Raw genomic sequence first — 12,309 nt, 5'->3', positions numbered from 1 at the left:
CACCACTGTCCCCAGGGAAATGCATGGGGCATATCCACCCCTGCAGCTGAGTTCCAAGTAGTCGATGATCGGAGGGCTTGCCTGGTGGTCCAGGGGCTAAGACTCCAAGTTGGGAATTAGACCCCACATGCTGCAACCAAGACCCGGAGCAGCCAAATAAATAAACATTGAAAACGAAACCAAAGCAGAGTAGCCACTGCTGATGGCCTCAGTCTAGGGTCTGGGGAGGGCCTTAGCCTGGAAGTCAAGGGCCAGGATACCCACAAGCCTCCAGACTCACCTAGGGCCTGTCACCTGCAGTGGGGTCTACAGAACCATCTCGTTAGAAAGGCTGAATCCCACACCTGGCCCAGCTTCTGACTCAATCTGCATCTTAATAAGACCCCAGCCGGTTCACGTGTTGTGATCTGAGAAGTGCTAAGTTTGAGCAAGCCACTTTCCCTGCCACCAGCCTCAGTTTCTCTAACAGGAATGAAAGGGGCAAAAGATCTCGGACGCCTCTTGCCATCACTAACTCCCTGGGAGCTTGGCCTTGGGCGTGACCCCCTGCGGGGCTCTCTGTGTCCCACAGGGGGTTCTGGGCAGTGGAATTCCAGCTTCAGCAAGGATGGGGCACAATCGACACCTCTGCTTGGCCCTTCTCCTCTCGGCCAGAGACCCGGGCCTGGGGCAGCTTTGAAGGTCCTGGAATGCAGTTAATTCAGTTCAGCCCACTTCACCAACACTGATTAAGCACCTCCTGTATACTGGGGTCAGTAGCAGTGAATCTCTCTACCCTGGGCTGTACATTAGAGTCAGCTGTGGTGCTTGTACTTTTATTATTTTGGTTTTTGTTTATTTTATTTTACTTTTTTTTTTTTTGCCTCACTGTATGGCATGTGGGATCTTAGTTCCCTGACAAGGGATCAAACCTGTGTCTTCTGCAGTGGAAGCACAGAGTCTTCACCACTGGATGGCCAGGGAAGTCCCTGGGGGTGCTTTTAAACAAGGCCGACGCTGGGCTCCACCCCAGGCCACTGGAGTCAAGGTCTCTGGGGGCAGGTCCGGGCACAGGTCGTGTTAATGCACACAACTCGGGCAGTGATAACGCACAGCTGGTTGATCACAACTGGTCAGAAGTAAGAGAGAAGGCTCCTCCACATCCGACCTCAGCCATCTCCCGAGTCCCGCTTCCTCCGGGCCAACCAGCTGCACCGGACTGTTGCAAACCAGAAGTCATCAGGAAATTCCCTGGATATTGTTAACTCATGACTGCAAACTCTAATTAATCATCAACGCTGTAATATGATCCTGGCTCCACGATAAGAGGACCTGCCGAATATCTTTGAGAAACCTGTCCCCTGGCCTTCTTCAGACCCAGGGACCCACTCCTGAGGAGCCCAGGCGGATGGGGTCCCACATCTGCCCTCAGGCTGGTAAGTGCAAGCCCTGAGCTTTGTGCCTGGACCAGAAGGACAAGAAGCAGAGGGGTGCTCTGTGTTTTCTGGGGTGGAAGACTCAGGAGATAGAGGTATAGTCAGTGGAAATATTGCTCGGAGTTTCTCATCCAGGCTGGGCTGCCCTAGGCAGTGAGCTGTTATGAGGCTGGGAGGTAGTGAAAACTTCCTTTCTCTGCAAGAACCCAATAGAGGCCGAGGAACTCGGGCCACAATCCCTGCAGTGATGCAAAGACCCTTATGACTCATTTGCCTTTCAGATCCTGTTGTGCAGAGGGAAGACTGGCTGGGATGGGAGAGAGGGTAGAGTTTAGGGGGCCTGGTGGAAGACCAGGGTCCCAGCTCTGCCTTCACAGAGCTGTGGGGATCTTTCCTGCCCAGTCACTTCTCCCTGGAGGCTCAGTTTCCTCATCCGCAGGCTGGGGGCCAATGCCCCCATCCTGCCGGTTACAGAGCTGCCAGAAGCACAGACCACAGGGTCACCGGGCTCAATGGTTCTTTGCCAGTCTCACCTGAGGTCACAACTTTGCCTTAGTGTGCGGGGCGGGGATTGGAGAGCTGGGTCTCTTACGACTAGAGATTTGGACCACGCATCCCTGCTCCCAGAGCCTGGACTCTGCTCCTTCCCAAGCAGAAGGACCCATAGCCCTTGGCTCCATAGTAACCTAGGTTCCCGGGCGGCAGCAGCAGGGGGCACCTGAATCCAGGGGCGGGGGCAGGGCCAAGCCGCCGCTGCCAATGCTGCAGCAGCAGCTAGTGTTTGGATTTCTGGGCAGTGCTGCTGCCACGAAGGAGGGAGCGCAGGAGTGCGGGGTGAGGAGCTGGGCTGGGGCTCCCTGACTTCCAGCTGCACGACCACCTCCCTGAGCTCAGTTTTCTCCGAGTGCTTCCCTGGGGGGTGGCCGGGAGTCTGTAAGGCACTTGGTAGGTGCCAGGAGAGGCTTGGTGCCTGGAGGGGTGTTGAGGATGAAGATGAAGACCTGGGGAGGTCCTCACTGAGCCTGGTCATTTACATTCCAAGAGCCTTGCTGCAAAGATTCTCTGGCTGGAATCCACCTGTCCAGAGGGCAGGACATCCAAAAGGCCATGACTGTGCTCCCTGCTCCCCAGCCACCCACGGGGCCCTTGTTGCCAAGCCAGTGCACAATGTGGGGCTAGGGGAGGCCGGCGGAGTAGTTTGGGAGGGTCCCCCGTGGGCGACTCCGCCTCAGGAGCCTCAGGAGCCTCAGGATGCTGCCTGAAAGTGGGGCTGATGAGGATAGCCACCTGCAGGCATAAAGTGCTCAGAACTCCCCGCCCAGCTGGCTGGGGACAAGCCTCCTTGGAGGGCCACACTTGGCCAGTGCCCACCTCTGCCTCGCCCCAACCCAGGAGCAGGCTGGACTGGGTCACCTGGGTCAAAGAACGGGAGGAGACCTGCCAGCCAGCCTTGGAGAAGGGGGTACTATCCAGAGCCAGCCCCAAACTCAGGCACAGAGCCCCGTGCAAAGCAGAGGAAGGGGCCCCGTGGGCAGATGCAGTTCTGCCAGACTGGCGGTACATGGGTGGCCGTCATTGCCACTCAACCTTGACCTTTTGCCATGAACAACTAACACAGCCATACAGGACCTTGCGTGTGGACAGGCTGACCCCCAGGGAGCCCTGTGTGCCTTGCGAGGGCCACACTCAGGCCACTGCTGAGACAGTGAGTGGAGCCCGGACAGGCAGCTGGGAGAAGCAGCCGTCGGCTGGGCCCTGGTGTCCTGTGCGGCACTGTGACCCCTCCCGGCCTCCCTCCTCTAACTGGTGGCATGAGGACATAGCTCCCACGGGCCAGTGGGAAACTCTCGAGACAGGGGTAAGCTTTGCAAACTGTCAAATTCCTGCAGAGGCTAGGTCTGCTCCTCCTAGTGTCCCCAGGGCCCCCTGCCCTGCCGAGGGACTCACGCACCCAGCGATCCCATCAGTCGTGTCTTTGGCTCCTGCTCCCCTGCTCCCAGAGCCGGTGAAGGTCAGGGACAGACTCGCTGTGACCTTGAGGATGTGCCTTGTGCCTGACCACACCGAGCCTCTCCTCCTGGCGCCTGGCTGACACCTTGCAGGCATATGAGCGCCAGGGAGGAGGGCAGGGGTTGAACAGGTGCCCCCTGCATTGACTGGAATCGTGGAGTCTTAGCCACTGGACCACCTGGGAAGTTCCCTGGCTCAAGTTTTGATTGATCGTCTCTTTGTATTTTCAGCTTCCCTCCTCCAACCCAGAAAAAACAGGGTCAGGAGGGGAGGGGGAGAGAGCTAAGGCCTGGGGAGCTGGCTAAGCGCCCTTCTTGGGGCAGGAAGCTCCACCAGCTTCCTTCAGGCCTCTGGGACTGAGAGGAAGGGCTGCCCAGCAAGGAACTTTCCCGTCCCAGCTGCCAAGTGGAGGCAAGTCAGGAATTCCCCTGCTTTCAAAGCTTACCCAGGCCTTGGCTGGGCCCAGCCCACAATTCTGAGGGGCTGAGCTGGGACCCCTTTTCCGGGTTTCACACCCTCACTACTTTGGGAGTTACCAGTCTCCTTTCTCTCCTAGGATGAGAGAAGTCACCCAGTCTCACTGGGGGGTGAGGCCGGTTCTCTGTGGCAAAGACAGAAATTCAGACGGGAATACTCAGTCGCCGCCCCCTTCCCGACCCGCCTCTACCCCCGCCCACTGCAGAATTAGAGCCGACCACAAACAGCATGCCAGCCCATCTCCTCTCAGCCTGTTTCTAGATGCAGACGGGCTATACATGTGTAAACATGTGAGTGATACACGTATAAATGTATGTGTCAAGCAAAAGCAGGGTCATCTGTTGACTGTTCTAAAACCTGCTCTCTTTAGTTAATGGCAATAACAACCATCACCAGGTATCCAGAACTGGTACTGTCAACAGTTCCCTTAATTTTTACAACATCCCTAAGGGAGGGAGGGGTTCCCTGGTGGCTTAAGTGGTAAAGAATCTACCTGTAATGCAGGAAACCAGGAATGGATCCCGGGTTGGGAAGATCCCATCGCAACCCAACTCCAGTATTCTTGCCTGGAAAATTCCATGGACAGAGGCGCCTGGCAGGCTGCAGTCCATAGCTCTCAAAGAGTCGGACAGGGCTCTGACTCAGCAGCAGCAAGGGAGGGAAACTGAGCCTTGGCAAGAGTCAGGCGAGAACTGTGATCCCAGACAGGCAAAGCGGGTTCCCTACTGGTTCTAAGAAGGTCTCTGGAGCGGGGATGGGGGGAGAGCGGGGACAGTGGCCCCAGGGACATGGGTTGGTGGAAATGCCCCCTTCCCCTGGCGGGGAGGGCTCCAGGCAGCCAGGCAGCCCAGCCGGTGTGTCCGGCCGACCTGCATTGACGCCCCCGCCCCCACCGCAGATGCTGAGCCTCCCCAAGAGGCGCTCCGCTTCCACGCCCAGGCGGTGGGCACGCAGGTGCGCCTGGATGCTCGGCGGAGCATCGCGTGCAGGCGCGCCACGTTCCACGACGGCATCGTGTTCAGCCAGCGGCCGGTGCGGCCGGGGGAGCGCGTGGCGCTGCGCTTGCTGTGGCAGGAGCACGGCTGGCTGGGCGGCCTCCGCGTGGGCTTCACGCGCCTGGACCCCGCGCGCGTGCCCGCGCCCAGCCTGCCGCCCTTCTTGTGCCCGGACCTGGAGCAGCGGAGTCACACCTGGGCGGCCATGCTGCCTGACGGCCGCGCGAGGCCAGGCGACGTGGTGCGCTTCTGGGTGAGCCGCCGGGGCCAGATCTTCGCCCAGGTCAACTCGGGGCCCCGGCGGCTGCTGCGCGAGGGCGTGCTCATGGGCGCCCCGCTCTGGGCCGTGATGGACGTGTACGGGACCACCAAGGCCATCGAGCTGCTAGGTAAGGCCAGGGCTGGGGACCCAGGCACCGTCCCGGGAATGCGGGCGGGGGAGGCGGCGGCCCCGGTGGTTCCTCACCCGCATACAGAGTCGGGCAGAACTGTGGTTTCTTTCACATGGAGTTTTTCTATCAGCTTCTGTCGGGGCATGAAGCTGTTCGCTGGGGACCAGACCCAGTCATAGGGAGGGCAACCCTGTTTTGAAGAACGAGAAGGCATGCCCAGCACCCCCAGACATATGTTAGAGCAGCGGTCCCTAGCCTTTTCGGCACCAGGGACCAGTTTCGTGGGAGACAGCTTTTCCACAGGAGGGGTGAGGGAAATGGTTTCGGGATGACTCAAGCACATTACATTTCTTGTGCTCTTTATTTCTATTATTATCCCATCAGCTCCACCTCAGATCATCAGGCAACGAATCCCGGAGGTTGGGGACCCCTATGTGTTAGAGGGCTGGTCTCATTTACAAAAAATGTATATATTCGGGGCATGCTGGGTTTTGCAGTCAAAGTAGAAGTTTGCTGCAGACAGGGGCGGCAACGAAGGGAACATAAGTGTGCGAGTTAGAGGTGGGCAAGAAGGCAGCCTGGCGGGGGCAAAGCCGAGATGCTCAGGCACCCAGTGGGGAAATGAGGATCACCTGGAAGGAGAGTGGACTTCAGAGGAGCGAGGGATACAGGGAGACTCATAAAAAGAAGTGCTGGCATGCCTGGGCAGCATTCCAGGGGCCTGCACAAGCCTTCTGCTTGAGCTTCACCCCTGGGGAGCCTGACTTGGTGGCCCGGACGGCTCAGGCCCTGTTTCCCCACCTCCTGGGGGATTCTGTTGCACACCTGGTTTGGGGCCGGTGACTGATGCCGAAGACCTCTGCTCAGGCAGTGGGGCAGAGAGGAGCTGTCTGAAGGAAGCATGGATTAGGACGGAAAAGCTGCAGGTCCACAAATTCTCTGCTGGGTCCCACTGGGAAGCGGGTGGCCAGGACAGGGCTGGACCCCTGGCTTGGAGCTGCAGCACTGCAACCCAGAGAAGAAAGGAGGTGGACACTCCGCTTTGGAGGCAGGGACTGGGGAGATGGGTTGAACGGAAACACCCTGACTGCTTTCCCCAGGTCCTGACTTTCCCTTTCTGCCTTAGATCCTACAGCCAACAGCTTCCCCACAACCATGCCAAGGGGCCTCCGTGATGAGACTCTGCCTGGGCCCAAAGGTGAGTGGCTTCCCTGAGCACCAGGGACTCCCCAGGGCTCCAGAGCTAGGGAAGCTGAGCAAGGCCCCAGCCCTGGGAACTCAGTTATGTCTTCCCAAATGCCATCAAATCTCCCACAGGCTCTAGGTCGAAACCTGAAAGCCGTGTAAGAGTTTGCCTTCTAGGACATTGGCTGGCTTCATAAGTTACCGGGCACACTCATGAACAGATGTTATTTTGTCCACCTGCTTTTAAAAGAGAAATCCCTGTTCATAGGGAAAAAAAAAAAAAAACAAACTTTGCCAAGCAGAAATAAAATACATATTCAAGGATAAAAAAGGAAGTGAAAAAAAAACACACACCTCCCAAACTTCACATTGCCTGTTAGGTAGATTTCCTCCTGGTATTTTGTAATCATATATATATATATATGGGCAGGAGTGGAGAGGGGTGTTTCCCAGGTGGTGCTTGTGGTAAAGAACCTGCCTGCCAATGTAGGAGATGTTAGAAACGTGCATTTGATCCCTGGGTTGGAAAGATCCCCTGGAGGAGGGCATGGCTACCCATTCCAGTGCTCTTGACTGGAGAATCCTATGGACCGAGGAGCCTGGCAGGCCATGGTCCAGGGGGTTGCAGAGTCAGACACCGCTGAAGTGACTAAGCACAGCACACCACACATGGGGAGTTATTTGCGCTTGTTTTCCTGTTTTCTAAATTGGAATCTGATGCTATGCATGTATGTACCTGACAATTTTCTTCCCAACCTTTTTCACTGATTGCACTATGAGCATTCTCTTATGAGGTAGTGTTCTTCATCCTTGGACCACGTGCTTCTCCGTCCTGTGGCGATATGAGTGGGCTGCCCCCTCGTGGCCCCCTCGTACCCTTGACCTGTGTTGTCCCTTTTCCCAGCCCTAGCAGGAGAAGAGTGTGCCATCTGCTCCCACCAGGTTGCCAACACCTGCCTAGTCCCCTGCGGCCACACGCACTTCTGCAGCTCCTGTGCCTGGAGGGTCTTCAGAGACACGGCCAGATGCCCTGTGTGTCGCTGGGAGATCAAGGCGGTGGCCCCGACTTGGGACCCTCTCTTTCTGGGTGCTGGAGAGGGCCTCCTGGTATAGGTGCAGAGCTCTGAGCCCGGCCCCTGCCGATGGAGGAGGTGCGGCTCTGCCATCCTTCTGGAGAAGAGTCGGCAATGCTGGTCAGCAGCAGGCATGGCGGAGAGACAGCTCAAGGTCACAATGGCTCTACTCCTCCTCAGCAGGTTGGGGCCGGAGGAGCCAGGAGACACCCCTTTCTGCCCACACCGGAACTGCCTCCCTGGCTGGAGAAGGTGGCTAGCAATGGGCCAGCCAGGATCTCGTCCCTCTGCTTAGTCCCAGGTTCACTGCTATGTGGCAAGGCTTTTAACTAGCCTTGGGGTTCAGCCGCCATGGACCTAGCAACCCGTGGTACACCTAAGTCCCGGGAGTTCCAAGAAGCTGTGTCAGTGAGAAGGGCCTTTGTGTAGAGAGGGCGGCTTGTCCCCTGCTTTTATGACTGAGGAAGTTAAGATATATGTGCGTGTCTGGTGAAGCCTTGCCCACTCAGGGTATTGAGGAGCCTGGACCAGGTGCGGGGAGCAGCTGGGTGGAATTTTTTTTTGTATAGTTGATGTACAATATTGTATAAGTCACTGATGTCCTGTTGAGTCATAATTGTTAAAGGCTATGCTCCATTTGTCATTATTATAAGACTATTGGCTATATTCCCCTGTTGCGCAATGCATCCTTGTAGCTTATTTTATATCTAGCAGTTTGTGCCTCTCAATCCCCTCCCCCTAAATTGCCTCTCCCCTGTTCCCTCTCCCCACTAGTAACCCCACATTTTGGTGTGCTCCTGAGGGGAGGGGAGCTCAGGGCCTTTCTACTCCGATATCTCGGCTTCTGTCTACCTGGCAGAATGTTCACAGTCTGTAGGAAAGCCAGGTCATTTCTTCAAGTCCTCTGCAGGACTTCCCTAGTCGTCCAGTGGTTAAGAATCTGCCTGCCCATGCAGGGGACACCAGTTTGATCCCTGGTCTGGGAATTAAGATCCCACATGCCATGGGACCACTTAGCCCTTGGACTGCGACTACTGAGCCTGCATGTTCTAGAACCCATGAGCCACAGCTGCTGAAGCCTGTGCACCCTAGAGCCTGTGCTCCACACCAGAGAAGCTACCGCAACAAGAAGCCTCTGCATCGCAACTAGAGAGTAGCCCCAACTCACGGCAAATAGAGAAAGCCCGCTCGCAGCAGCCAAGAGCCCGTGCCCTGCGACAAAGCCCCAGCGCAGCCATAAACAAACAAGCAAACAGATAAATAGAAATCAATTAAAAGCAAGTCCTCTGTAAAGGGGATCCGCAGTCAGCTGCCCCACCTTCCTGGCCCAGCAGTCACGAGATCCCAGCAAAACTGTGCATCTGAAGTCGAGCGGACCCTTCAGAGTGCACTGTTGTCGTGTTTATTGCCTTGCGATTTCTGAGATATCAAAATAAAGCTTGTCTCTGGTGAGTGATTTTATAATGTATATGTCCCCTTTGTTGCCGTCAGCAGGAGTGAGCAGGGTTGGGAGCTGGTCAGGATGCAGGGGCATGGGGCCATGCCTTCCTGTCCCTCGCAGGCACACACTGGGCTTGCAGTGAGAGGGGCCTGGGCGCTCAGGCCTGCGGACTCTGTTCTGCGGAGCAGGTGAACAGGATGAGCCTACAGATCCAGCCTTAAAGTTACAACCAGGCCCTGCCCTTGCCACCTTGGACTTGTGAAGCCTTCCTGGAGTCTCTGCTCCTGAGTGTAGCAGTGACTTGACTTGGGGACCCCAATCAGCAGGTGTCTGTGGTGGGGACAGGCGGGGAGGACAAGCTGTACCTGTTACATTGCTGGTGTTCCTGCTTTGTGGCTGGTGTGAAAGAGCACGAAAAGGGAGCTGGACCTAGATGATGTCCCAAGTCATGGTGATGGGCACCTCCGCAAGCCATGACCCCACGCTGCAGCCAGCCGGAGGGTCAGGACTTTGGGTGTGGAAAGTGAAATGTTAGTTGCTAAGTCGTGTGCAATTCTTTGCCACCCCATGGACTGTAGCCCGCCAGGCTCCTCTGTCTGTGGAACTCTCCAGGCAAGAACACTGGAGTGGGTTTCCATCCCCTTCTCCAGGCAATCTTCCTGACCTGGGTCTCCCTAGCTGCAGGCAGGTTCTTTACCATCTGAGCCACCAGGGAAGCTCGGGTGTGGTGACCCCCGGAAGAGCTTCCGTTCTGGAGTAGGATCCCCTCTCTGCTGCTCAGGAGTTGCTCTGACCTTGGTCATGTGACTTGGATATCTGGGAGCCTCAGTTTCTTCATCTGTAACATGGAAATAAGATACTTTTGTTTGCTGATATGTTGTTAAGATAAATGGGTATGAATGAAACTTGTAGCTTAGAGGAAGTACTCAGAATATGGCAGCTTTCTTTCTCTGGGAAAGGCATCTCCCAGGGGAAGCAGCCAGAGGTGGCTGGCCGTCAGGGTACTGGGTATGAATCTTAACAGCTCACTGACTTTCACTGAAGGCCCCCATGTCACCCGAGTTCTACACTTCTCATACTTCTTCAGTTCAGCTCAGCCGCTCAGTCGTGTCTGACTCTTTGAGACCCCATGAACTGCAGCAGCCAGGCCTCCCTGTCCATCACCAACTCCCGTAGTTCACCCAAACCCATGTCCATTGAGTCAGTGATGCCATCCAACCACCTCATCCTCTGTTGTCCTCTTCTCCTCCTGCCCTCAATCTTTCCCAGCATCAGGGTCTTTTCAAATGAGTCAGCTCTTCACATCAGGTGGCCAAAGGATTGGAGTTTCAGCTTCCGCATCAGTCCTTCCAATGAACACCCAGGACTGATCTCCTTTAGAATGGACTGGTTGTATCTCCTTGCAGTCCAGGGGAGTCTCAAGAGTCTTCTCCAACACCACAGTTCAAAAGCATCAATTCTTCGGTGCTCAGCTTTCTTTATAGTCCAACTCTCACATCCATACATGACTACTGGAAAAACCATAGCTTTGACTAGATGGACCTCTGTGGGCAAAGTAATGTCTCTGCTTATTAATATGCTGTCTAGGTTGGTCAAAATTTCCTTCCAAGGAGTAAGCGTCTTTTAATTTCATGGCTGCAATCACCATCTGCAGTGATTTTGGAGCCCCCCAAAATAAAGTCAGCCACTATTTCCAGTGTTTCTTACTCCGTGTAAAACCACTAAACTTTGGGCATATCTCTGAGACATAAGGGAGCAACCAGGAGACACCTCACCCCCTGAATCCTTATTCTGTGTAAATCCTTTGATCTAGTTATTTATAAACCAAAAGTAAATGTTTCCTTAAGCTAGATTTTTGGAGAAGGAAATGGCACCCCACTCCAGTACTCTTGCCTGGAAAATCCCATGGACGGAGGAGCCTGGTGGGCTGCAGTCCATGGGGTCGCTAAGGGTCGGACACGACAGAGCGACTAGACTTTAAGCTAAAGTCATTGTTCTTGTTCATCATAAAAGACAGATTTGGCTTCTTCTACTCAGGTGTAGCTATATTAGTATCAGATAAACTAGAATTTAAGGGGAAAAAAAAGATTAAAGGGGGTAAAGAGAGAATCCAACTAGAGATTATCGTACTAAGTGAAGTAAGTCAGAAAGAGAAAGACAAATTCCATATAATATCACTTATATGCGGAACCTAAAATATGACACAAATGAGCCTATCTTTGAACAGACACAGATGTAGAGAACAGACTAGTGGTAGCTGAGGGGGTGGGGGAGGGTCCCAGTGAGCAGAGGTAAGCTTTTATATGTAGATAGATAAACAATAGGGTACAGCGCAGAGAGCTACGTTCAACATCCTAAGATAAACCACAATGGAAAGGAATATTTCGTTCTAGAGTAGGACCAGATTCTTAAAAGAGAATGTGTGTGTATATATATATATATACACATATAATTGAATCATTTTGTTGTACAGCAGTAATTCACACAACATTGTAAATCAACGAATACTTCAATTTAAAAAATTTAAAACATGATTAAAAAAAGAATTATTCATAATTACACCAAAGTGGAAACCATCCAAATGTCCATCAGCTGATGAATGAACAAATGTGGTCTGTGCATATGACGAGATGCGTTTTGACAATAAAAAGAGGGAATGAAGTGCTGATTCATGCTACAACACTGATGAAGCCTGAAAACATGCTAAGAGTGGGAAGCCAGTCACAAACGGCCACATATTGCATGATTTTATTCATGTGAAATGTCCAGAATAGGCAAATCCATAGAGACAGGAAGTAGATTAGTATAGGGGCTGGAGAGAGGAAGCATGGGAGTGGCCCCTGAGGGGTGGGGCTCCTTCTGGGGGTCTAAAATTGATTTTGCTAATGGCTGCACAACTTTGACTCCAGTACTCTTGCCTGAAGGATCCCATGGATGGAGGAGCCCGGTGGGCTGCAGTCCATGGGGTCGCTAAGAGTTGGAAACGGCTGAGCGACTTCACTTTCACTTTCTACTTACGTGCATTGGAGAAGGAAATGGCAACCCACTCCCGTGTTCTTGCCTGGAGAATCCCAGGGACGGGGGAGTCTGGTGGGCTGCCGTCTATGGGGTCACACAGAGTCGGACACGACTGAAGTGACTTAGCAGCAGCAGCACAACTTTGTGAATTTGCCAAAACCCGCTGGACCACGCACTTTAAAGAGGCAGATGTATGAGTTGCATCCAATCTTTAAATTATGCGAAAAAAACCCCCATACCAAAATAGATGAATGAAGATGTGCCAGTAGAAGAAAAGGAAGGGAATATGAGCCCTGGGAGGAA

The 12,309-nt window shown here is 54.1% G+C and overlaps 1 protein-coding gene across 1 annotated transcript; it reads left to right on the top strand.

Annotated features, from left to right (window-relative positions):
- The first annotated feature begins 1,295 nt into the window (after positions 1-1,295).
- On the top strand, positions 1,296-7,960 carry NEURL3 (neuralized E3 ubiquitin protein ligase 3). Its single transcript, XM_052649325.1, has 4 exons — positions 1,296-1,415; positions 4,801-5,286; positions 6,416-6,487; positions 7,379-7,960. Exons 1-4 carry the CDS (start codon positions 1,388-1,390, stop codon positions 7,585-7,587), a joined length of 795 nt encoding a protein of 264 aa, XP_052505285.1. The 5' UTR covers positions 1,296-1,387; the 3' UTR covers positions 7,588-7,960.
- Positions 7,961-12,309: the final 4,349 nt, after the last annotated feature.

The sequence above is a fragment of the Budorcas taxicolor genome, chromosome 11, assembly GCF_023091745.1.
Source record: "Budorcas taxicolor isolate Tak-1 chromosome 11, Takin1.1, whole genome shotgun sequence".
Classification (NCBI taxonomy): Eukaryota; Metazoa; Chordata; class Mammalia; order Artiodactyla; family Bovidae; genus Budorcas; species Budorcas taxicolor.
This window is presented reverse-complemented; position numbering and strand designations above follow the sequence as displayed.